Source organism: Centrocercus urophasianus, unplaced genomic scaffold, assembly GCF_019232065.1.
Source record: "Centrocercus urophasianus isolate 14NV4802_14NV808 unplaced genomic scaffold, USGS_Curo_1.0 seq_13, whole genome shotgun sequence".
Classification (NCBI taxonomy): domain Eukaryota; kingdom Metazoa; phylum Chordata; class Aves; order Galliformes; family Phasianidae; genus Centrocercus; species Centrocercus urophasianus.
In genome coordinates this window covers 26,569,194-26,594,905 of record NW_024884475.1, presented here as the reverse complement: position 1 = coordinate 26,594,905, position 25,712 = coordinate 26,569,194, and the positions used below count along the sequence as shown (strand labels likewise).

General features: G+C 33.8%; 1 protein-coding gene across 1 annotated transcript in view; it reads right to left on the bottom strand.

Moving 5' to 3' along the window:
• Positions 1–25,712, bottom strand: part of TUSC3 (tumor suppressor candidate 3) — a 107,129-nt gene that overhangs the window by 57,533 nt on the left and 23,884 nt on the right. The window contains exons 2-3 of the mRNA XM_042812293.1: positions 10,674–10,843; positions 2,171–2,288 (exon numbers count right to left, since the gene is read on the bottom strand). Coding sequence (XP_042668227.1) covers positions 2,171–2,288; positions 10,674–10,843 — 288 coding nt within the window. The remainder of the gene's footprint in view (positions 1–2,170; positions 2,289–10,673; positions 10,844–25,712) is intronic.

Here is a 25,712-nt window from a genome sequence, read left to right as displayed (position 1 = left end):
TTTTAGTACGTCTTTATGCACAGTCCTGTAAAAAGAGTGCTCAGAGCATTTCTTGCTATTTTCTTCTGGTAGAGCCGTTGGGATGTTTCACAGTTCAGAGTATGCACCTGCAAGCTTTTCTGAGTATGAGTATCTTATGCTTTATAGTTCCCACGCACTATAAGAGCTTCCCTGTAATTAGTAAAACAGAGACCTCATCCCCTTCCTTGTAATTAGTAAAACAGAGACCTCATCCCCCTCCTTGTAATTAGTAAAATAGAGACCTCATCTCCCTCCAATCAATTAAAGAATATTAGGTTGAAATTCAAAGGAAAACATGTTTAAAAGAGATAGACATTGCTTCTCTTCCCTAGCTGTCACCAATCCAAAGTTATCTAGACTAAACTACTCATCTACACCTCCACTGGCTTGATGACAGACAACCCTACAATGATTAGTCTTGTTTGAATTCCAAATGGCTTACATAACCTTACGTAACTGCCTTAGGTAACATAACTTTCTCTACGATTCACACAAATGTTTATTCACATGTTGACGTCACTGGAACCACTCCCTGTGTATCAATTTTGGACATTTGTTTAAATATACAGCAATAGATTTCAGATCTCTTATAATTAAAATAAATTAAAGCCAGTGTATGCTTCACCATATTCTGCAGCTATACTTTGTACAAAGGGAAAAAAGATAATCAAATAAGATAAACAAATAGATTTATATTTGCTACTTTATGTTCACATTTTTACTTCAGCTTTGCTAGGTGACACAGGATATTATAGTTTTACTATATAACATTCCTCCATAGTTAGTCCATCTCAGAGCAAAAAAACCAAAACACTTGATAAAAATATTAGTTAGATAAAATGATGCAATACGAAGATCTTTGAATAACAAATTAAGAGTAATCCTGTTTGTTTCATTCCTGCAAAATGACTTCTATCACATTACCAAAACATTATCTAATCAAGTACAGAACTGATTCTATCATTAGAAATTACCTATTTAAATATCTTTCATCTAAGTAAAAAACATCCCACTTCCTTAGTGAACTAGTATCTAAATAAAAAAATCCTTAGAAAGGATAAGAGAGCTGTTGTGAAATAGTTTAACACAATACTATACACAACACTATAGCAGTACTGCTTTGCATACATATGCACAAGGTCAGAATTATTCCAAAATTCATGTTAAAAGTCATTGGTAATTAGTATCCCTTGTGCTTAACTTCTTCTACATAAGGAAAAAGTTGGACCAGACTATTCTGATATGCACTGGTGACTTAAGGCAAGATTAAACAGTATATTTTGTATTATTGTAGCTATATGTATATGGTAATGTAAAATTATATTTTAAAGGTTATTTCAAAATTAATAAAGCAAAATGTAAACCATTGACAAACATACTTAACAGAACATATTCCAAAATGTCTATTGGAAGCAAAAATATTAGGAAATACAGTAATTAAACTTTCAAAAATATTAAATTTTTGAAAATTAAATATTAGAGATTTTCCCTGAAAACTTTATTCAAAATAGAGAGCTTCAAAACTTGGTACTCTTCTTAATCTCCACTTTTAGCCTCATTCAACAGGTAAATATCAAACAGAATATCAGTGCAGAAATTAGCAACATTTTCCAGGAATGTGTTTTTTCTTGACTACTCAATTTAAAAGGGAACTTCAAACTACCCTCCAGGAACCGATTCCTCACTCTTCACAGTCAATACAGAAAACCAAAAGTCCATTTTATTTTGCCTGAAGAACTTCCAGTCAAAGAGTTCTAAATTTGAAGAATATTTTCTCATATAAAGTGAATGGAAAGTCTTAAAATGCTTTTTTGCCCTAAAGAAAATTTTTAAATACAAATGTTTTTTGTATTACATTTAACCCCAGAACACATTAACAACGGGCTGATTAAATTTTGCGTATGTATCAGTTAATTTATATAATAAACATATAATAAATACTATGAACCACGCTTGGAAAATACCAAAAGTAGCTACTTGCATAAGTAGCCCTTGTTAGAGTCACAGAAATTCCAGCATCCGTTATTTGTAACTAGAATGAATTTGCACATGAAGCGCATACAGAGGCATGTATCTAAGGAAATAATTGTTTTCTTGTATCCATTCATTAGTAAATGTTAAGTAATGTTTTACAATATGCAGCATTTACCTGTTGAAAAACATCCGCCCCTTCATCATAATCCACTATTGTGAAAAACAGCTTGTTTGAAAAAGCAGATGAATAGCGCCACGAATTAGCCAGAACTTGATATTCTTCATTAGCTTGCCTAAAAGAAACAAGCATACATCCATGTGGCATTCACTTGCACAAGAGACACTCTATCCAGCTGCAGCAGTTAAATTAATTATTCTTGCAATATCACTCTCAACGTTCACGTTACCAATTTTAAAAGAAGTCTCAGCTCATAATGCGTCTGTGTTTCATACTTCTCTAAAATTACAAAGTTTTAAGTCAAACTAAAAGCAGAAACATTTCATATGTTAATCTTTTTCACATTTAAAAGCCTCAGAAAACACAAAAGCCTTATGAGTAGCCTTAGTGGCAAGCATCACCAAAATCTGCAAGCATGTCTATGCATGGAGACACTTACATGGTCCACAAGTACAATACCAGGATTTACTTGAGGAAGAGGATATGGGAATACTGAAACCAGTGGAAAAATTAAGCAGAAATGTGACTGCAGTATTATTTCAAAAATACCAAATGCATAGAAAAAGCTCTGGAAAAAAAATAATCTATCCCTATTCACTATGCCAAAAAAACTGTTAAACACTGGGGAAGTAATTAAACTGACAGGAGGTTTGTAAGTAACAGAAAAATGCTCAAGATTATTTCTATAAAACATGTTTTGGAAGTGATAAAGGATAGTTTTCCACAATGTAACAGCGTTACATAATGCTTTCCATCATCATTACAAAGTCATTTTTATTACTACTTGTATTTGTAAGAAAGGCTTCTATTGGTTTTTCTCACAGCTCTGTATTTCAGGTTGTTTCTGCTTTAGTTTGATTGCTTCATTAGTTTTAAACCTGGTCATGTCTGCACTGAGAAGAAAATAAAAGAAACACTGGGAATCCTTATCCACAGGGAAGAGCCGTAAAACAACAGACAGAAACATAAAAAGAATTCTTCCACAGGATAAATCCATATCAACAAATAATTCAATAAAAAGGAAAGGAAAACAACCTGGAAGGATCCCTGCAATACTTTAATCTTTACATATGCTCCTTCACTAGTTACTTCCATTTTAGTGATTAATCATATTAATTGCATCTGTTGCAGACCTCAAACCAACACTCCAATATTTGGCAACTTTTATTTGCATATGGTTAGATGCAAAAGCAGTATAAAGGTATCCTGCAGCTTTTCTCAAAATGGTATTCTAATATTTTCCACATGTATGATGGCAAAGAATACCTTTTAATTAAAAACTGTAGCTTCAAGACAGAAACTCTGCACTGAACACAAAAATATCATTTTTTGAGAGTGAAGAGGAAGAAGACTATAGGTGTTGTAAAAAACTACCTTTCACTCCCATTTCTTCTTAACTGAGATCAGCCTTAGGCACGATATATATTACACACAACTCCAGTGGAATTCTCTTGTATTTAGGAATAAATTTTTGTTGTATAAAATGTATCATGAAAAAAATCTCCAACCCTTAAAAAATAAATCTTACAAAACACAACTCAACTTTCACACTTACTGATTGAATACAACTTGCAACTTAAAACAATTATTCAACAGGTTAAATTTGCAATTACAATAATGGATCATGTACTGGATTGGTTGCTTCTAGAACCACATATCAACATTAAGCAGACTAACATGTTCACTGTCATCCTGAAGAGGGCAGTCAGACAACATCAAAGGAATGCTGTAAAATCAAGTCGTATCTGTAGGGCATTGTTCCGTTAAACCTGCTATATTAAAGCAGGACCATTTTCATTATAAGAACAAGATAAAAATCACTTCATCTTCATGCTAGCATTCTTCTTAGTCTACTTTTAACTTGAGAAGAAACTATTTCTGGGAAATCTGGATACTCCAATTATGCCTCTACTGTTTGACAACAGCCTCTTGTTCCCCTTGATCACCATGTATTTTTTCTTTACGTTAAACTATTTTGAAAAATACACGATTGGTAAAATACACCTTCAGAAAGTAATATTTTGCAAAAAGTTTTCTTAAATTTTCTGTGAGAGCATACAAATGTTCTATAACAAAGCACTGAAGATAGCAAAGCATTCTGCAGTTCACCCTCATAGCAGCTCTTAGACAGCGTGGAAGAGGAAGGCTGCAAGTAGGAGCGGTAAGAATACAGAGTTACGGAATTACTACTGAAGAACATCCTATGATTACTATATTAAATTACAAAAACTACATCCTCTGTATCACTTCCAAGAAATACACTGCTGATGCAACAAATTGCATTAATAATTTTTGAAGTGTTTGTTATTCCTTTTTAAATGCAATATTAGTGTAAGCCCTTGAATGTAAAAAAATCAACCTCCAATTAACACCAGTTAATATCAACTCTGTCACCATTTATCTACTTGTCTACCCCAACCATTAGTTAATAACAACTCTATCATTTGTTTACATTAAGTAACATCAGTTGTATAAAATTATTATAATAGTATGAAATTATTCTAGTATGAAATCATTATCATTATAAGTGTGAAACACTTCACACATTCATTGTATGAAATTATTATCATTATAAATTACATAAAATACTCTACAGACATACAGCAAGACCACACTTGGGATGAACTCATCAGAATAATGTTAGCTCTGTTAAGTTTGACCAGATTTTTCTTAGGGAAGATTTAAATGATATTGCTGCTAGTCACCTCTTAATTTTATAATAATGGGTAGCAACTTAGAAACTCGCAATGCCAGCAGTAATACTACCAAGCTTTTAGAAAATAGTTAACAGATCAAAACGATTTTTTTCTACTAGGTTTTCCTGGAATATTCAATACACTGAAAAGAAAGATGCTAAGCAAATGCTCTACAAAATATCTTACATTACATTCATTAAGTACTGTTGTATTACACTCATTAGATATTAGAAGTTTTATTTAGGAAGATTCATTATGTAGGTGTCTATGGCAGATAATGGCATTTGTATAGTTTGAGTTATATTAAATTTGATTAATTTTACTCAATTAGCCCAGCGTTATAATATGGAAAGCACAAGGGGAATGTTCTTGAAGGAATAAAATAGAGTGTGGAATTATTTGCCAAAGAAAGCAGTAGAAACATTATTTTTGGCACACCATGGACTGTAAAAAACATTAAAGAAAGTACAATTGCCAAAGAATGGACTAGCAAGTGACCTACAAGTTCTTACCCATCTGCTTAAGTAAACTGTGATCAATACAGTAATTTAACTCCAAAGCAACTCTTGAATATTACTTGGAATTGCTTCCACTAAAAGAAGAGAGGAAGTTGCTAAAGACATACTTTAACTACTGCTACTTAGTATAAAGATAACAAATTCAGAATATTTATTTGCTTCTATGTTTTTATTTACAGTGACTCATTTTCATGAAAGAACCTACCACTATGTCCAGAATATTCCCCACACAGCACATGATACAGTATGAATAGTAGTTTAAAACTGCGCTATGACATCTAAATATTAGTAACAACAGAAAGCTAGTTTAAATCTGTGCTGTTCTATACACAGCATTCCAATAGGTCCAATATTCTGCAGATAAAAGGATATGCCAAGATCATATTTTATAGAATCTGAGAAGTGGAAAGCAAAAACAACTAGACTAAGGATTCTCTCTCAAAAATGAGTAGTATCCTGGAAAACAGGACTCACCCATACTTCTATTGATAGAACAAGAGGAAATGGTTGTAAATTAAAAGAAGGAAGATTTAGATTAGATACTAAGAGTTTAGATATTACTCAGAAGATGGTAAGGCACTGGAACAGGTTGCCCAGTAAACTGTGGATGCCCTATCTCTGGAGGCATTCAAGGTTAAGTTAGACGAGGTTCTGGGCAGCCTAATCTAATGGGTGGCAATCCTGCCCACAGCAGGAGGTTGGAAGTAGATGATCTTTAATGTCCCTTCCAATCCAAGCTATTCTATGATTCTATAAAGACTAGAAAAACAAATGTACATAGAGCTTTCAGTGACTCCTTCCATGCCCCCTGTTCCTCTTCTGAACAAGAGTTCAAAAGATAACTCTCTCTCAGGACAGCTAAGACACATGGCAATGATTTTCTCACTATTTCTTTTTTTGCTCTTGATCAACCAGCAGAACACTGAGAGGCAGATGGAGAGATCCTGTCTTTATCTTTTTAGTAACATCTTCTTGACCAACATTTTATTTTTTTTTTTAGTTTTTAGTTTTAACTGCTGATCTGTTTGATTGGCTACTTGAAAACAGTACTCTGATATTTTCTAGAGCAGTGAGACTAATAGATTTCCTTTCTTTTCTACATTAAAAAAAAAACAACCTCTTAGATGTCTCTCACTGATAGGATAAATGATAATAAAAATATCCGTTCTTTTGTATACTTTGCCATTTCTTTCATTGTAAGTCAACAGCAGAAGACAGTTAAATTTAAGAATCCTTTATAAAGCACACATTAAATTAAACTCAGCTCCTAATGATACACAAAATACACGCTGAATTATAGCTTACCTATTACAATTCTGAAACAAATGCAAAAAAAAAAAAAAAATTTGACTTGGAGATCATTCAGAAAGCAGCAGGCTTTCTGAAGTAGCTACAAGCTTCCCCTAAAAGAGACAAATAATCTTTTCTTATATAATGGAGCCTAGTCACTCAAAACGCAACAAGTCTTTAAAAAGGATGTTCCACACCTGCAAAACATCGATTATACAGTTTTATAAATTACATAAAAATACATGTATATACTTCTACACTCACACACCTATTTATAGATACATATGCAACTTCATCTAATAGGAAGTAAAGACTGCACCTTTCAGTGCAATGCAACTTCCAAAGTTTTTAAAAACACAATAGTCTGGTCAACACACAAAGAAAAAAAAATCACCGGCTACACGAGCTTCTCTCCATTACTGGTCATTTCAGGCTCCTCCTTCCTAAGCACAACCACCAGAAAACTGTTTGGCAAATGTTTCATTCAGATGATCACCAGATCACTCTGTCTCAAATATGACAAACTTGCTGTTCATTACCTTTTCAGAACTGCCTGCGAGTTAATCTCTTTTGGACACAGAATAAATCAACACTGCAGACTTATAATTCTGACATAATAATAAATGATAATTTTAAATAATTTTAAATAAATAATAATTTTAAATGTATATATTTAAAATATTTTAAAAGGGACAAATGAAAAAATTATAAGCAAATCAAGAAAAATTTCATAAAGAGAAAGCATTAAATGCAACAATATGATGTGTATCAGGTACAAAGAAGCCAAGCACTGCTTGAATATTTAAGCTGCATAAAATTGACAAGCTAAGAAAGAATCGTTCAATATATATATTTTTTCCATTTGACCCTTCCTTAAGCTGATGCATCACATCATGTACTTATTTCCTGCAGGAATGAAAAATGCTTCTCATTCCACTAGTACTAAAGATCTAAGTACTAAGATGTTAAGTAACTTTTGCTACAGAACAGGTATAAAATAGGCATTATGTTTGGATTTTAATGAAGAAGATCAGCTACTTTGACAGAAAGGTTTATTTTTACACACAAGTTTCATCCAAACATTAGAAGTCCAAAGGATTCTTTTGTATGCAGCACTTTAGGTTGGTTTTGTTTCCGCATGCTTTCACACACCTGTAACTGTTATGGGACTGATGAGACAATGTCTTCTCCTCTGCACACTGAAAAGTAACTTTTATTTTCTGAGACGAAAAGGGTAATTTCCCCACATTCAGGTTCTTAATATACAGATTAACAAAGAGTTTTAAGATTTGGTTAAGATCATTCAAAGAAGTTCCATCCAAAATTTGGAACATCTCTGGTGTTTAAAAGGAAGGAAAAGCATCTTCCTTAATACCTTCTAGACAACGACCAAACTACATTACTTCAGAATGGACAGACAGTAATCCTTAGCCTAGTAGAGAACATGATCACCAAACTGATTTTACATTCACTCTCAAAGTGTGCCGAAGGCGATGCTAAGTTTTGTGCAGAAAGAAGTTACCTCTCCATCACAGTCACACAGTAGCACACTCATTCAAAACACTTGCAAGGTAAGTTCATACAGATTTTACTCTAAACCTGGGCTCATTCTGACTTCATTCATTTGGCTATATTTAGAAATTTTAATCAGGTATATGAAGGTATACCCGGGTATAGGTTATTTTAATACAGTAGGATACACAACCTCTTATGGTTTCAGATATGCAGACCTGCAATGGCCTGCTCTGACAATCAGCTTCCATTCATTTCTCCAAAACAGGAGCATGTCATCCACCACTGCTCCCCTACTTGTTATTAATCTTATTTTTCTTTTTGCATAATGCTGTATTATTCATGTTTAGCTTTTGAGGTAGCTTCAAGCAGCAGCAGTATAGTACATTTCCTTTCAAAAATATCATTCTTTAGAAACTGGACACTTACATGAGATACTGAAAAGTCAAATCTAGCCAAAGAGAAAAGACACTACTCCCCCTTACCCCCCCCTTTTTTTTTTTTAGAAAAGGTAATTAAATGATGTGTAATTTTTAGGGAGAAAATGCACTAATTCTTGGGACAGTTATTCAAAGATTACAGGTGCTATATTCTCAATACAACACTGGTTTTTTTGTATGCAGCTGTTTCAAAAATATTATGAAGAGGAAGAGTTAACTTAAATCTTGGACAGAAGCATCTTCACAGAACACTACAGCTTCACTTAAAAATCTATTTTTCCTTTAGGCAAACTGGCTACTGAATAACTAACAATAAAATAACGCATGCGTTTCAGTTCTATATGTCTTATCAGTGTTCCTGCACATTAATTAGCCATTGATTTGAAAACGTCGATTTTCCTGATAATGGTTTTATGTGCACTATGATCAACCTCATTAAATTCCTTTTATTCCACATGAAAGAGAGGATCTCAGCTTCACAATTATTTAAATAGTCCCAACTGAAAGCAGTGATGCTGATTTTTTCTCCTATGCTTAGAGATTTTTTGTTGCTTATGTATATAAATGCCTAGACTGGTATATTACAGGATAAAGAATATGAGCAAAATTAACTTCATTAAACAATATGCAGTTCTAAGCAAAATTAACTTCCTTAATAGCAGCAATATTCATGCTGTTTTCACATCTTGCAAAAAAACTGTACATTACACAGGGAATGAATTTGCTACTACCATTATGATGATAAATAGACTGATCCCTTTTAAAACTTAACTCCTGTACTTTTATCTACCTGTTAAGAAAATAAGTAGCAATTGAAAATATAATAAACTTTCAACACCCATTTCATCTCCTAAAGCTGAACTCTGGCAACACAAAGAACAAACAATAGCCACCATGCATAGGAAGTGGAAAATAATATTCCTTTGACTTAGGAATGTTGGACAGCTTCAGTACCTACACTTTCTCCTTGAGAGTTCAGAGTTCATGGTTGAACTTACAGGAATGCAATCAACACCAATTTAAAAAAAAATTCTAAGACAAAGTTTAAGAAAAATTATATGGAACTATAGGTTTACATCTTATAACCCCACTCAAGTTGAAGTTTCTATTTTAAGAATTGCATTCTATCACTTAACAAAGGCAACAAGCTACTTACCACATTTATCAACTTTGAATATTGTTTACAGTGCACCTGCTTAAAACCAAGAAATGCTTCTTTCCTATAAAGCTTATCTATTTCACAGTTCTATGCAGCATTTTGCTGAATATTTAGATATTGTCCAGAACACCCAGCAAAATAAACCCACCTATTATTAGACTCAGTAATTTCCAATGCGTGTTTTGGCTGAAGAAGGTTTTATTAGCTCAGTTTCTGATTTAGTAAGGTAATTAAATACATGACTACCTTTCAGTTCTTTGGCCCCAGTCCCACATCTATCATTAATTATTTTTGGATTAACTCTGTTGAACTAGAAATTTGCAGAAAAAGATCTTGTATTAGAAGAATACTAGTAGTACTTCAATATATATTCTGAAAGGAAGTACCAGCACATATCAAAAGTGCAGTATCAGACAATATTCCTCAGAATGTATGTCCTCATGGGAAAAATATGTTTACATTTTAAGAACTGTTCAAATCTGTGAAATCACAGACTCACATCTGTACCAGAGCCCTGAATATCATTTAACAGAAGGAATTAGTGGGATGTCATGTTATTAAATATTAATGATTATTCACTTTATCACAAAACATCTTTGGACAGACCAAAGCATGAAGCAATTTCTTAAATATGTGTTGTTATTTTTTTCTGCAGTATACATTTTATTCAACTGTAATAAAAAAAACACCGAGTAAACTTCTGAAAATTGTCATATAGATTAAAAAGAAGCTGAAAAAGATGCTGCAAAAAGCACATGAGGCTGTTAAACAGTAAATATCCACCCCAAGCAAAGAACAACCCTACACATACTGAGCAATGATTAAAACATTCACTTGAAAACTGAGGTGAGAAAGATGGAAAAAAATCAGTAAGGTATAAATTACCTGCAAACAGAGCACTGCCGCTGTGGCTGGAGAGCAGTGAACATCACTATCACGGAGTAGTTACGAGGTGGAGCCTTCACAAATCTTCGAAATTTGTCTCCATTCATGCGGATGACTGAGCGCCTTGAGCTCCACTCCATTAGCTGTTCCACCTTCTCAGCCAGAAGATTCTGTAATTGAGGACAGAGAAGAGGAATGTTTAAGTTTAAACTTGAAGCACTCTGTGACTACATTCTAGTTTTGCATTCCCTGAGCACCCACTGACTTAAGCTGGAAGTTAGGAGGCAACTCTATAGCATAGTTTATCCTTGCATGTAGACCAGTAGATCACAAGCCTCTTAAAACAACTGTTTGTTCTTTTAAGAGAAATGATACATAAAATGAAATCAGACATACAGCTTGTTATTTAGACAAATGAGTAAAGCAAGTATGACTAAATGTAGGACACCAGTATGGCAGTTAAATTCCATGTAGCTTTAGAAAATGAAACATTATAGCATGTACTCTATTCAGTAAAAATCAACTTAGAGGAAGATAATATTATAATGAAAGATAAATCTGCTATGGAAAGAAAAAATAGATGAGAAAACTGGATAATATGACTTACAGAGAAGCTGAGTGCTGCAGGAAGGTTGGAAGGATAGAAAGATAAACAGAAATGGAAACAAGGTGAAGGGGCAGCAAGCAAGAGAGAAACTGAGGTCAGAAAATTGGAAAATGAGAGACCTATGACAAAGCAAGCATGAGTTGGCAGTAGGCAGACAAACTAATGAGGAGCTGGAAAAAAGAGAATGTGATGACAGGTATGACAAAGATGAACGCAAATACTGCACAAGAACTGTCCAAGGAGATGAGGTTAATAAATAGGTTGTTAAATAAATAAATGGTAAAATCAGTATAAAAATCAGTAAGGCTATTTTGATCACCAATATACATACAAGGGCTGCTCCAAAATTAACACCTCCTATTATGTTGGCCCATGATGTCAGAGGCAGACGTTAGTGCTATAGCATAAGAGGTTGAACATTATAATCAATATTCTATTACATTTTGTTGCCACGCAATTGATGGCAACAGAGAAGCAGTTTGACAAAACGGCATCTGACATGGAAGTGCATATGAAATAAAGGTATGCTGCTGAATTCCTCCATGCAAAAAACAAAACAAAACAAAAAAACACCAATTAACATTTATCAATGCTTGATGAATGTGTATGGAGACCAAACAGCGGATATGAGCACAGTGAGATGTTTCAGCAGTGGTAACAATGACATGAAAGACAAGTAAAATTCCAGATGGCCATGCAGATTTTTACAAGCTCTGCATGAAGGCTCTCATTTATCATTTGTGAAAACTCATAGTTAATGGTGGTAACTATGCTGAAAAATAATGTTCTGTAGCTGAAAATTTGCTCTATCAAACATTGATATTGTGCTCTTTGTCTGTTGTCTGTTTCTATGGAAATAAAAAGGTAGCATTACTTCCAGAATGACCTATGTATATGAGTGAAAGACTGAAGTACTAGGGTTACCAGAAAATTACACCATCCTTCTTATTATCTTACTATGTAATACTTATCCTAAGCATTAGAAAAGATGGCTCTTGCACAGCTCTTTATAAGACACAAACAGTAATCAGAAGTTTCAAGTTTAAAAGAAGATCTGATCAGCATAAGTCATAAATAGTTTTGAAACAGTTTTTGTCCCTACTAAGCCTAAAAATAATCCTTTGAAATTTCATTGACATTCACTTACTTGGGTTGATATATCTATAACTATCAATCTGAATGGGAGATTACAACTGTGTATCAGGAGAATACGAATGAAAGAATTAATTCTAGAACTTTTCTTCTGCTAAAAGACTTACTAGTTTTTTAGTAGTTTAACTTCAAAAAGTTATTATGAGATGTATTTTAAAAAGAAATCAAAACAAACAAACCCAATAGGAAACAGGCTTTTTCTCAATGCACCAGATAAAAAAAAAAAAACTACCAAACAAACCTAGTAAATTTACCACACTAGGCAGCCAAGCTAGTACTTCAGGAGTATGAAGCTATCAGGTACCATTTTACTACTTGCTTCCTCGGATTCTGAACAATATACTTATTCCATATATAAAACTATCATTTAATAGATGGTGGATAACTGCATACATCATAAAACTTCTTCTATAGACCAGATTACCAAATCTTAGGTCATTGACTGCACTTTATTATCCTACCATGTTTAAAAGCCACTTCTATTCCAGAAAGTCTACTCTTGCAGAATTATTAATAGGAAAGATCTTCTAGAGTAGCTCTAAACTTCACAATCAAATCTGTGGAATGTACTATATTTTAAGGCCTTCTGGTTTATAACATTGTGTAAATGGTTGAAAGTCTGATACTGTTCTGCCATTTACAAGATCTTTGCACAACGAATGCTGCTTATCTCATTCAATAATAAAAGAAATACATCTAGTGTTAAATGAGCTTCTGCTGTAGTGATGCATTTTACTTTGAAGCTGAGTATCAATTTTCAAGAAATATGGCAGATTTCAGCATTACAACTGTTTTAAATTAGTATCAAAAAGGTACCCACTTCTTAGTATGCTCTGAAAATGAGCAGTCTATTCAAAGGGAAACAAATGTACATTTTCAATGCTGAAGATGGCAGGCTGGATTTAGAGATTTCACAATCAAGAATGTACCTTAGATATTTTTCTAAGAAAACTGAGTTTTTAAAATAAACTTGTATAAAAATAAGAGAAAATAGTTGTCGAACAAAAGCATGACTGAGCTGTATCTCCAGAAAAAAAAAAAAAAAACTTCTGCATAAAATAACAGTTGAAAAGAGAAAGGAAAAAAAACTTGATAGGAAAAAAAACTCTATTGATACACAGGAAGGCACTGTCAGAAAATAAAATGAAGGTGATCTATCTAAAATTATTCTTGCACAGAAAATAAAGATATCCTTCAGCATAATTCTGTCCCCAGTTACCATCAAACCACACAAGTACAAAAACTGTCAACCAAGTGAATCACCCTGAGGCTTCTGAACTTCTGCAGGTGTGTTAACTCACCTCTTTGCACCTGGCAAACTTTTCTGTTTGCCAGAATCCTTCACATCCCCAGATAAAAGAACATGATTAAATCCAATTCACTCATGAATCTAACGAGATTCAAAAAGGCCTCATGCAAAGTGTTGCACTTGGGTTGGAGTATAAGTGTACAGACTGGGAGAAAAATTCATTGAGAGCAGTCCTATCTTGGGGGTCTTGACAGATAAGAAGCTGGACACAAGCCAGGAGTGCACACTTGTTGTCCTGAAGGCCAACAGTATCCTGGGCTGCATCAAAAGAGGGTTGGCCAGCAGAGAGAGGGAGGTGATTGTATCCTTCTGCTCTGCCCTTGTGAGGCCCCATCTGGAGAACTGCATCCAGGCCTGGTGCCCCCAGCACAAGAAATATGCAGACCTGTTGAAGCAGGTCCAGAACATGGCCACAAAGATTATCAGAATGCTGGAGCACCTCTTCAATGAAGAAAGGCTAAAGGAGCTGGTCTTGTCCAGCTTGGAGAAGGGTCTGAGATCTCACTGTGGCCTTCCAACACTTGAGAGGAGCTTATAGACAGGAGGGAGTTCAATATTTCACACAGGTTGATAGGACTACTAGGACGAGGAAGAATGGCTTTAAACCAAAACAGAGGAGATTTAGATTAGTTATTAAGAAGAATGTTTTTACTTGGAGAGTGGTGAGGCACAGGCTTCTCAGAGAAGCTGTGGATGCACAAACCCTGGAGATGCTCAAGGCCAGATTGGATGGGGCCATGGGCAGCCTATCTGCTGAGTAACAGCCCTACCTATGGCAGGGGATTGGAACTGGGTCATCTTTAAGGTCCCTAAGACTCTATAATTCTCTAGACAAAACTCATCTAGTGATGACTGAGATATAGGAACAATTGTTACTTATTACTGAGAAAACCACAGACAGTAACTCATTTTTGCTCCTTTCTGTTCCATACAAATAAAGACCCTGTGCTTGCTTAAGCTTATCCATTTGCAGAGTTGCTATAAATATTTACCAGTTAATTTACCAGCTTTATGCTGATGATTCAATTGGACTATTTTAGTTGAAAACACTGGGGAAAACAAACAAACAAACAAAAACCACATAAATCTGAGGAAGGGAAATTTCTGCTTTAAGCAGAAACAACTTGGAATTTTGTTCCTGCAAACAGCTACACAGCGTTTTTAAATCAATGGATTTAAAGGCAGCTCTGTATCATTTACCTGTTTTCATTAGCTTATACCCCCTCTGCACAGAAATAGAATATGTAAGACATGTGGAAACAACATAAATGCTAAGTGTAAAACCAAAACAATGATATTGCTTCCATTCTTACACTCTTTTGAAATGAATGCAAATATAAAGCACAACATTTTTTCAAAACTAAATAACTCTTAAAAACATAATTGAGAAAAATCAAAATACAGAAACTTTCTGAAGCAACGACACTTTTTTTTTATTTAAGACAGGGATTTTTCAATGAAGAGATCACCTATGAAAATAATTTTTGTTGCTTCAGTAGAGGCAGAGTAATTAATGTTTTGGCCTTAATCCTATTAGCCAGGAGAACAGTCTCTACTGAAATTAGATTCTTGGAAGAACAATTCTACATAATTCTGCTTTTGTCCCTATGGCTAACAAAGGAATTTTCCATGTTTCCATATTGTCTGTATCACTGAAGCAAGAACAAAACCAAAGTGTACAGTTACCGTTCCTCTGTTTTAAATCTCAGTTTCCACTGATGTGATGAAACACCAATGCTACCTATCAGAACTGAAGGCAAGCTGTAGCAAGTTATAAGAAAGAAGATGCTGGCAGGCTTGGCTCCTGGCTGCTGCAGCTGATTAGAAGCCTCCAACAATTCCCTGCTGGGGACTGCTTCCCAGCAATGTCTGTATCTCTTTCTTGCTTCTTAAATCAGTAGAGTCTGGCATCTACAAGCCTTCTTTTTAGTACTCTGTGACTAGAAGATTAGCAACTCTAAACAAAGCTTTACTCACTCATTCTCCATAAAAACAATGTCTATAAGATAAAGGATAAACAACAATAACCACAACCTGATATTTAAAGATGTTTACCCTCACTTGACTGTTAATCTTCCTTGGCTAAAACTTGTAAATTTCTCTAGACTCAGATAAAATCATTCATGGCTGGGGGAAAATAAATAACTGAATAATCAGATTTTGTAAGTGCTTTACATTGCATAAAATTTATTTTGAGTTCTTTCATCTTTAAATCTCCTTTGATTTACCTTGTCTTCAGTTAGAACATCACTGCATAGGCAATTTAAAAAGTGAAGTCCCAAAAATCCTACTCAATGCTTCAGTTTCTTAATTAGCCCAAATTAACCTCCTTTCATTTGGAAAATACTGGCCTCCTTCAACTTTCAGAAGAGGTTTTAGCTTTGGAGTGCTCCTTCACTACTATTAGTCTTGTGAACATGGAAAACCTTAACTCTGGAAAGTTCAGGTCATGGTCTGTAAAACATGGAAAGTTAGGGTCATGGTCTGTAAAAGAAGATACCACTAGCATTAAGAAAAAGTCCTCAAAAATAATACTAAGAATTAGACAAGGCCTCAATCAACTATCACTAGTAAGGCAGAGACATCATTTAATAGCAAGCCATTTTAACTTTCCTGATAAAAAGTTCAAATTCAGTTGAGTAGCTCTAATTTCACAGTTTGAAGTACAAAAAAAGCAAAAGCAGTGAATTTATAATTAAAAGTTATGTCCTGTACCAAAAGTAGTTTAAATGTTAACTACAGTTTTAAAGGACTCATAAATGTCTCTTAACCTGACATCTACCTTAAATTTCAACCTGTTGTAACATTTTTTACACTATTATTCTTAATGTAACAAGAAAAACTAGCTGTATTTATAAATACATTTCAGTTGTACATTGTATGAATAGTTAACTTCTCTAAAAACTTCTGATAAACAATCACAGACACGTAATTATTGGGTCCAACATGCTAATGGCAGAAAGACAGTGGAATTAACAGTACAAAGTGTCACTGCTTGTTTAAAGTCATTCATTTCTCTGCTGTTGTTCACCTCATGCCTGCATATCTTGAACATACCCCAAATAGTTCATATAATTCACAAACCTTAACCAAAAAATACTTATATAATTAATTTTATGTAATTGTTTTATGCACTTTATTTCCATTTTTACATGAAAAAGTAAAATGACTACTTCTAAGACAAGAACTTTTCTGAAAAGAGATAAAAGTATTATTTCTATTTACAAAAAAGCCATAATCTAAACATAATAATGAGAACCCATGTAAGCTGGCACACTACAACTACTCAATATTATGCTCCACTGACTTGAAGTTGATATATTTGTGGTGGTTTAGATAGGACTTGCTTCTTCAAGTCAGACAACTGATTTTCAGCATTAGGCAAAGTAGCCTAGATTTTGTGAGAATAAATGTAGTATGTCCTTTTAAGATCTAAGTAAATAAATCACTAGAGAAGTATAAGTACTGATGTTTTTAATTTTAGGCTACAAGACCCATTTCTAGCAATTAAAGAAAAAACCTTTTTAATTTCCTATTACATTTAGCTATCATCTGATAATTCTACAAGAAATTACATTAAGACACATTTTTTCTTCAAGTCAAAAATGCAGGCTAGAAAGTAACCTACATAACTGTTTACATAGATGTATTTGACCTAGTGGATTTTCATAAATTTCTAGGAAGTACAACCCAAATTTGATAGTTTCCAAAAACACAGGAAATTAATTTTATTTTTTTTAATTTCATCATGTTCATAATTTTATTATTCATGGATATAAATACTTACATAGTTCATCTAAAATAAATTTAGCAGTATTAATTATAGAATATGGTTCTAGTATTGTGAACAAGCACATATCCCTGTTGTGCTGCATTAAACTCTGCATTCATCTCTTTCTGAGTACACAGACCTACATAAGATGCCTTGTACAACACAACTATAGACTTTTCTCCATACTTTTTAATTCATGATTGTTGTCATTGTTTTCTACAGTAAAAAGGTCATTAAAGACTCAATGAGAAATATCAGAAGGATGACTTACAAATTTGAGAGATGATACTAAAACAAAAGCATTTGCTAAACCTCATAGTATAACTTGTTTAGGTCACCTTTATACTTAAAGGATATTACACTTCGGACAGCACAGTACAAGACAACCACAATTCTGAGACTAAATGCTGTACAGGAAGGCTTAACAAGTTCCATTCATTCTCACTGGAAAAGATTTAAAGGTGACCTAGCAAAAAATATTGCAGTTTCTTGACTGTAGGACAGGGGTAAAAAAAAAAACAACCCTGCAAAACATTAAAATTATGCAAAAAGTTAGCAACTAATTTGGATCTGCACCGATAGTTCAATTCACCTTACAAATAACTGTTGCATTCAGTATTTAGAACTCTTCAGATTCCTGGTAACTTGATATGGCTGATCTTTGTAGATAGGTAATCTTATGATTTTTAAACAGATGTCTTAGGTTAGTTCTCTGCACAACTGTAATTTCACAATATAAAACCTTTTAGTCCACAAACAAACCTCGCAGCTGTGGATCATCGAACACACATTAACATTCATTAGTCTGTCATTTTCAAATATTTGTGAATTGTAGTCAAAACCAATGCTTAGCTAAAACAGCCTTTTACATTAATTTCTGCTAGTATTTCCAATAGTTTCAGGAATTCCTCCAAACATCCTCCAAGATCTTTCATCAAGTTCAATTTGCTGCAGAATTCTCCTCACAGTACTCATTAACCTGGCTGGTTATAATTCTCCAGTAGAGAATTATGAAGTAATTACTGGAAGTCATTTAATAACTATTACATAATTTGTGTACCTCTCTCTTGCTACAAAGAATATCAATTTCTACACTCTCCTAACATTGTGGGTTTTTTTTTGTTTCTTTTGTATTTTTGGGGTTTTTTTTTTTGTTTTTTTTTTTCAAGAAAAATGAAGTAACTTTTGATCCTCTTCTTTTCCCTTCACGTCTTCAGCTTCTGGAGAACAAGCATGCAGCCTTAATAAACTATCCTCATTATTGAAAGGAATGGCATGTGAGTACTAAAAGCAAAATCTGCCAAATCTTGTACAAAAACAAGGCAGAAGCCATTTCTTCTCCCCACCCGCCAATGTTTTTTTTTCTATTTTTTAAGGCTAACATCCTTGGAGTCTTTGAAAAAAATCATTGCAGTCTCTTTTAAGACTGTTTTAACAGCTATTCTCAAGCACTGTTTCTAAAAATAAACTGACCGTTTCTTCAAACAGTAATACATAGCCAAATGCTTCCCCATCAATTTTATTACGCATTCTCATATTTTATTGTATCTCTTTAAAATAGGAAAACTACTAATAAAATACATTGTTACAGAGCAAGCCATTAGAACCTGGTAATCCAGGATCTGTTTGTTCACATGTTCAAAAACAGGTAATGACAGAGAATGTATCTCATGTACTTTATAAACAAGAAGAAAAGACACTCTTGAAGAAAGCAGTAAGACCCTTAAAAAAAAGTCCTTTTCAGAATCATTTCTCCCAATAATATTTTCTGTATCCATATCAGAAGAACTGGAAGAAGATAGAGAAAATCAACATGAAGTTGATTTTGATGCTACTTTGGAATGTAGTACAGGCAATTAGAAACAAGCTTTAAGCTTGAAGATCAAGAAAAGAGTTTGTATCCCTGGATTTCACCCTCCATGAAATGATGCTAGATTTTAAAAACCTGCCTGATTGTAGGTTAAGTTCACATTCCTAGAGCAATTTCAGAGAATTCCCAAACAGCTGAGGTTGGCAGGGGCTTCTGGATCCATCTATTCCAACCCCTGAACAAGCAAGGACACCCACAGCAGGTGCTCAGTCTCACATCCAGGCAGCTTTTGGAGATCTACAAGGAGAAGACTCCACAGCTTCTTTCTACCATGGAAAGATCTGCTACAATTAAATCAAGTTTTACTTTAACAACAAAAAAAGCTTATTATAAACTTGTATCTACTGGAAAATCACTAACACTTCACAGTGAACTAGATTCTAAAGGAAGAATGGTAAGGGCATTCTATTAAAATAATTTAGCTTCAACAATCATTTAAATGAATGCACAGTGAATGATACAAATCAGAGATGTGTTGGCTCTGTGAATTAAAAATTACAGTAATGGAGGGGAATAAAAGGACAGAAATTAAATTGTAGTAGGATACATAAGTGATGCTTAGTAATCAGAAATATACTGCTTGAACAAGAAAACAATGACAGCTCCATTAAACATGCCGTAATAATGTTGACGCAATCCATTTAATAATGAATGCAAGATTTATTTATTTTTTAATAGCTTCATCAAGGAACATAGCAGTGCTTCAACTTACTTTGTTACTATATAATGAGCATTTAAAATACAGACAATATTAAAGAACATGAAAATTTTTGAATAAGGCTGAATGACCTTTAACTAAATACATCTGCAGAATTCTTACAAAGAAGGTTTTCCACACAAGCACAGAAAGATCACTTAAGTTGATCTACAGGCCACAAAAAGCATCTGGTTGAAAAACATTCTGGGTATGAGCACACTGGCTACTTAATCTCTCAGAACTTATAAACAGAATAGGCAGAGGTCATAGATTACCAAGTGAATTCTCAAGTACCTATTCCCTATTGGCACCTTTATTTTTAATAAATGTTACCTTTCTTATTAGAACACGGGGAAATTAAGAAATAGAGTTAAATTTCTCACTTGCTTCTTCGCAACACATTGAATAGTAAGAGAATTAAAAGGCAGATCTCAGAGCAAAGATGCAGTAAGAAGCAATAAATATTTCCCATTCCGAGTTAAGCATGCTAACTATTTTCTGCACAAATTAGTCTATGTACAAAATCAGAATATCAAAGCTTTTACTATGAAAGCTGTGATCAAACTGGTTTTCAAGCTTTAAAGTAGAAAATTTAGTATTTTTTTTCAGAGATACTGAAACATCTTAATACCCACTACAGGTATCAGCTTCATTTTCTTCCTTAAAATTCGAGATGCCAAAAGCATTGAAAGAATACGGAAGTTTGAAAATTTCAGTAGTATCATAAATAATAGAAGTTCAGATTGCACAGCAAGCATAACTAATCAGGGTACAACCTGCAGATCACTGTAAATTGCAATGTGTTAAAACATTATCTAAGTGCAGTTGGACAAAGAATTCAGTGCACTGGCATATGATCAAATGTCTATTTTGGCTATGGTGACTTTCCTTCTCCTCAGAAGTCTACTATGTACTCGTCTGAATTGTTCAAGATATGGAGGTTACTCCTTGAGAACAGAAGAAAGATTAACTTTTGTTGCTCTTAAAAACTACACAGAATTAATTTGTTTTGTATCATAAGATTGGATATCCAATTTGAATTTTTGTTTAAAGAAACAGGTAACTAATTACTAATATTTGTTCTTGTGCTTTTGAGCATGAGTTCTTTAATAATAGAGAAGAAAAGAAAAATAGAATTTAGTTTTTAGATAAAAATTAGTATTTTATCAGTGATGGAATTTAAGGAGTTCCCCAAAGGTAAAAAATGACATGAGGAGGTATAACTGTAAAAGAAGAACAGACATATAACTAGAAATTAGCTTTCAGAACAATCAGATGAGTAAGTGAAGCACTTCCAGGATGTTTTTTTTCAAACTGTAAAACTAGACATCTCTGTCTCTGATTATGAGCAGGCACTCTGATCCATTCTCAAGTACAGTGAGCTCTTAACAGCAATTCCATCAGGTCAGGCCAAGCACCAGCCTAATCCACATAAATTTGTGGACTCCTACAAAACACTGCAGGAACTTGAGCACACATATCCTACTATATACTGTCCTGGTCCTCATCATTTGTATTTAAGGGACATGCTGAAATAGAAAATGCTATCTTCGTCTTTAAAATAACTCCACAAAGGATAAGAACTGAAAAATTACTGAAGCCAAAGGCCACATTATCTTTAAGGAACACATCCATATGTGTACAAATAAAATGTATGCAGTTTCCTCTGTTCTTGGTTAGCAGCTAAGAGGAAAGATACATTACAGCTAATTCAATTTATTATCTCACATTTAAATATTCTAGTTTAGAAATCTGCATTCTGTAATGTCAATATTAACGCGCTAGTTAACCACTTTACCTTCCAGCACTCATTCACGTTTCAATTCCCATTTAGTGTGCAGTAAGAAATTCTAATAAAACAGGCATGGCAGAAACCTTGTTTTATAAACTCAGCAATGAGTAGAAGCAGTTTTCATGCAAAAGGTTCTCCTTTACAAAAGAGAAGGTCTGCAGTGCTGCACTTTTTCTCGATGTGATCCTACAGAAAATCACTTCACTACTTCCCCAACAAACTCTACTACAGTTTTTGCCATTGCAATTAAATGGCAAAGTTAATCTAACTAGATCTCCATGGATCTAGTTGCTGTTACAGAACAATCGTCTAAGCTCACATCTCCCTGTTAGAAAGATAAACCATAAAATTTGAAGCATAAACTGAAGCAGAGAACGCAGTTCTGATCTATTCATTGTTCTGATCTATTCATTTGCCAACTTAACATTACCAACATGACCTAAGTGGCAAGTTAATCAACTATGCAAAGATTAAGCGAGAAAAAAGTTTTTTGGGGCAGGAGGGTAAGTGAGGAATACCTTTGATAAAAGAACTGCTACTGGGAATGTTACAGATACCTAAAAAACAAAGGTAAAGGTAAATATGCTTAACATCAAAGTTGTTAAGTATTCACTGCTCATGCAGGAACATGAACCAAATTGCCTTATTGCAAGGAAAAACAGGAACATTCACTTTGCATTGGTTGCAAAGCTTTAAACATAATCAACTAGGGAGATCTGAATTTCTTCTAGTCTTAAGAAATACGCCAAGGGGAGAGCAAAGATAACCCTGACTAACTCCTTCCAATTTTAACCTGGCACAATTAATCATGGTGTTCAAGGGACCCAGGGTTTTAGATTTCACATCACGAACTAATTTCATGAACAATTATATTTTATACTAATAAATACCTTTACCACAAAACTTTATTATTCATAGTCACAAAATGTACCCTCTAATATGAGGGGAAAAATGAAAAAAAAGAAATATGTAAATAATTGTATTACATACATGCACAGCCCTAAATAAAACTGTCAATTTATATAATAATTTTTCCTCCATAGACAGAAGATAATTGGCGGGGGAATGAAGGGTGGGGTGGAGAGCAATCAAATACACCTCATTCTACCACACCTAAAGATCAAGCATAAACAAGAAGGTTTACATCCAGATTTAAGAAATCCACAACGGACACTTCAACTCTTCCATACATTTTCACCGAACTAATACATCAGTGACCAAACAGAGGAGAAAAGAATTACCAAAAATTAGACGCAATTACTGTCCTAATCCCTACAGACACAAAGACTGAGAACACACTTTATCTCCATTTGACAGAGAGCTATCCTTTAACAAGAACACTATGTGATTTGCTGTCAACTTGCAGCTCTGAATAAAATTTAAAAATAAGTATGTAAGGCATTATTTTCCAATTTATTATCTTTGTGCATAAGTACTTATCTCCCTCTCCAAGAATTTAGTTCATTTGAATTGAATTTGCTCTGCAGAATAATATACAGTTCCAGTAAAGAAATCATTTATAAAATGAACATTTAGTGTAAACAAAAATAAAAATTAAAAATAGCATTCTGGACTATATATACACACACAAAGTTAAATATGAAGGACTGAAACTGTAGAATATTATCATCTAAATAAGTCTGCTTATACACAGAATCCAAGTAACACAAGCTACACTGAATTCACCTGTTTTCCTTACAACCTATTAGCTTGGCCTACTGGGTTTGGACAAAGACCAACACTGTAACAGTTTTGTGGTACAATATGAGAAACAATATTTTTCTGAAAAAACATTTGTTAGAAATTATGTGCACATATGGGTCAAATGACAAATAAGTGTACAAAAATAAAAGTATTCAAAGATCCCATAAAATATGTAGGGGTATGTAGCCCAGATGGCTTTTTACTGCTTCTTCATAAAGGAAAAAAATAAATAAAAGTAATCTGCATGCTACTAAGTCATTTTACATATCTACAGCTCTTCATTCAAGATAAGTTAACCAGTCATTGGAACACTAAAACAAAAGTTTGCACTTCTACATAAATACAAATACTTTCAATAAAGCACACCAAAGTTTCCACTTAAAAACCACAGCTAACTCAAGAGGAAAATTTACTCTTCTGCTACTTGTTAAATGGCATTTAAACAGACTGTCAGGGTGACAGAAAGAGAGGTACACACACTAATCTCTTGACAATTACAATTTGAAATTTCAACCAAGAAGAGAAATTTCAGGAAAGGGTACATTTTCAAAACACTCCTGCCAGAAGATCTATACCAGAGGCAATCCAAGGCTCTCACAGATGCTATGGCTGTACTGGTGAGAGTTCAGTTCCTGAACTGTAACAAACAGAGCAAGCTCAGCTATCTGTTCTCTCTCTTCATGGTCCAAATTAGATTTAACAGCTCCATTTTCTTTTTTCCATTTTGAAAGTAACACAGGATCAACAAGAGTGATCAACAACAAAGATTAACAACAAAAGTAAGAACCAGATTAGAAAAACAGCCAAGAATGTGTAAGCACAACAAAGGATGTGAGCTTCTGCTATACTCAGTGCAAGGACAAGAAGTATATTTAAATACGGTCTGTAAAGCTTAAAGAAAGAAGAAGCTACATTCAAGACCTTACACATTCGAAAGAAGGAAAAATAAAAAAAAAAGAATCCATGGCAGTTGTATTCAAGTCAGTAACTCAGTACTGAACAGACCTTTTGAACAGTAGAACAACGCATTTCCTTTACTCTAAATGATAAAAATTTTTGTAGACAAGTTTAGATCACAAGCATAACACTGTTCTGATTTATGATCTTAATTATTCTGTGCAAAGAGCTACATTTGACTCTTTAAAGGGAGTCCTATCCTATTTAGTCCTAGTGAAGGAGCAAAATGCAACTGCATGAGGTACTAGACAAGCACAAACTAAGAGAACTCTAGCCCTTGAACTGTAGAAGCTATGAATAAAGAAAGACAACAGATCTCCTTTGTTTGTTTATCTACACCTGCATACAACATGCAAGAAATCAATTAAGAACGCAAGTAGACAATCTACAGTTCCTTCACATCTGTTGTCTAATCACTGTGAGGGTTCTGGAAAAAAATATAACAAAAGCCAAAGCAACTTAAGAAGGTGTCTGTAAAAACAAATGCTTTATAATGTATCCTGAGATGCTGGTTCAATAGCAAAATATTACTCAAGTTCATCTGGTTTTTTTTGTGGTTTTGTTTTGAAGAGTTAAACAGATGGACAATAAAGACACTGCAGGATAATAAAGACTAGGGAGATGGCAAAAAAAATCTGCTTATGAACAGAACAGAAAAATGAAATACATTCTGAAGCATTTGTTTATTACCAATAGTTGCAGAAGTAAATGGTATGTCATTTCTCACAAATATTGAAGGATCAGAGCAAGAATACAAACAGAAGGCAGATGGGATAAATAAAATGCTGTCATTTTTTAAGTTTTCAGAGGAGCCGTTGCTTTAATATTCATTAACTGTAGAGACCCTTTATTTTATCCCTCAAGCCCTAATTATTGTGAACCCACACTGTCATCTACATTTTTTGCAAGACTGCATCCTCTCCTGTTTTAGAAAACTTAATTAAATCTTTAATAAGCCAGTATAAATGTAAAGGATGTGGAACACAAAATATCACCTTATGCATATTTATTAAATTTCTCCAAACCCTAAAGCACTTCTCCCCAAATTAATGGTACGGAAAAAAACGATTTCAGTTTACCTGTCAAATTACTTTCTTTTAAATAATTTCATCTGTCAGTTCTTATGACAGGGACTTTACTACTAAATAGTGTCTGGATGTACTCTTTGACACTTACTAT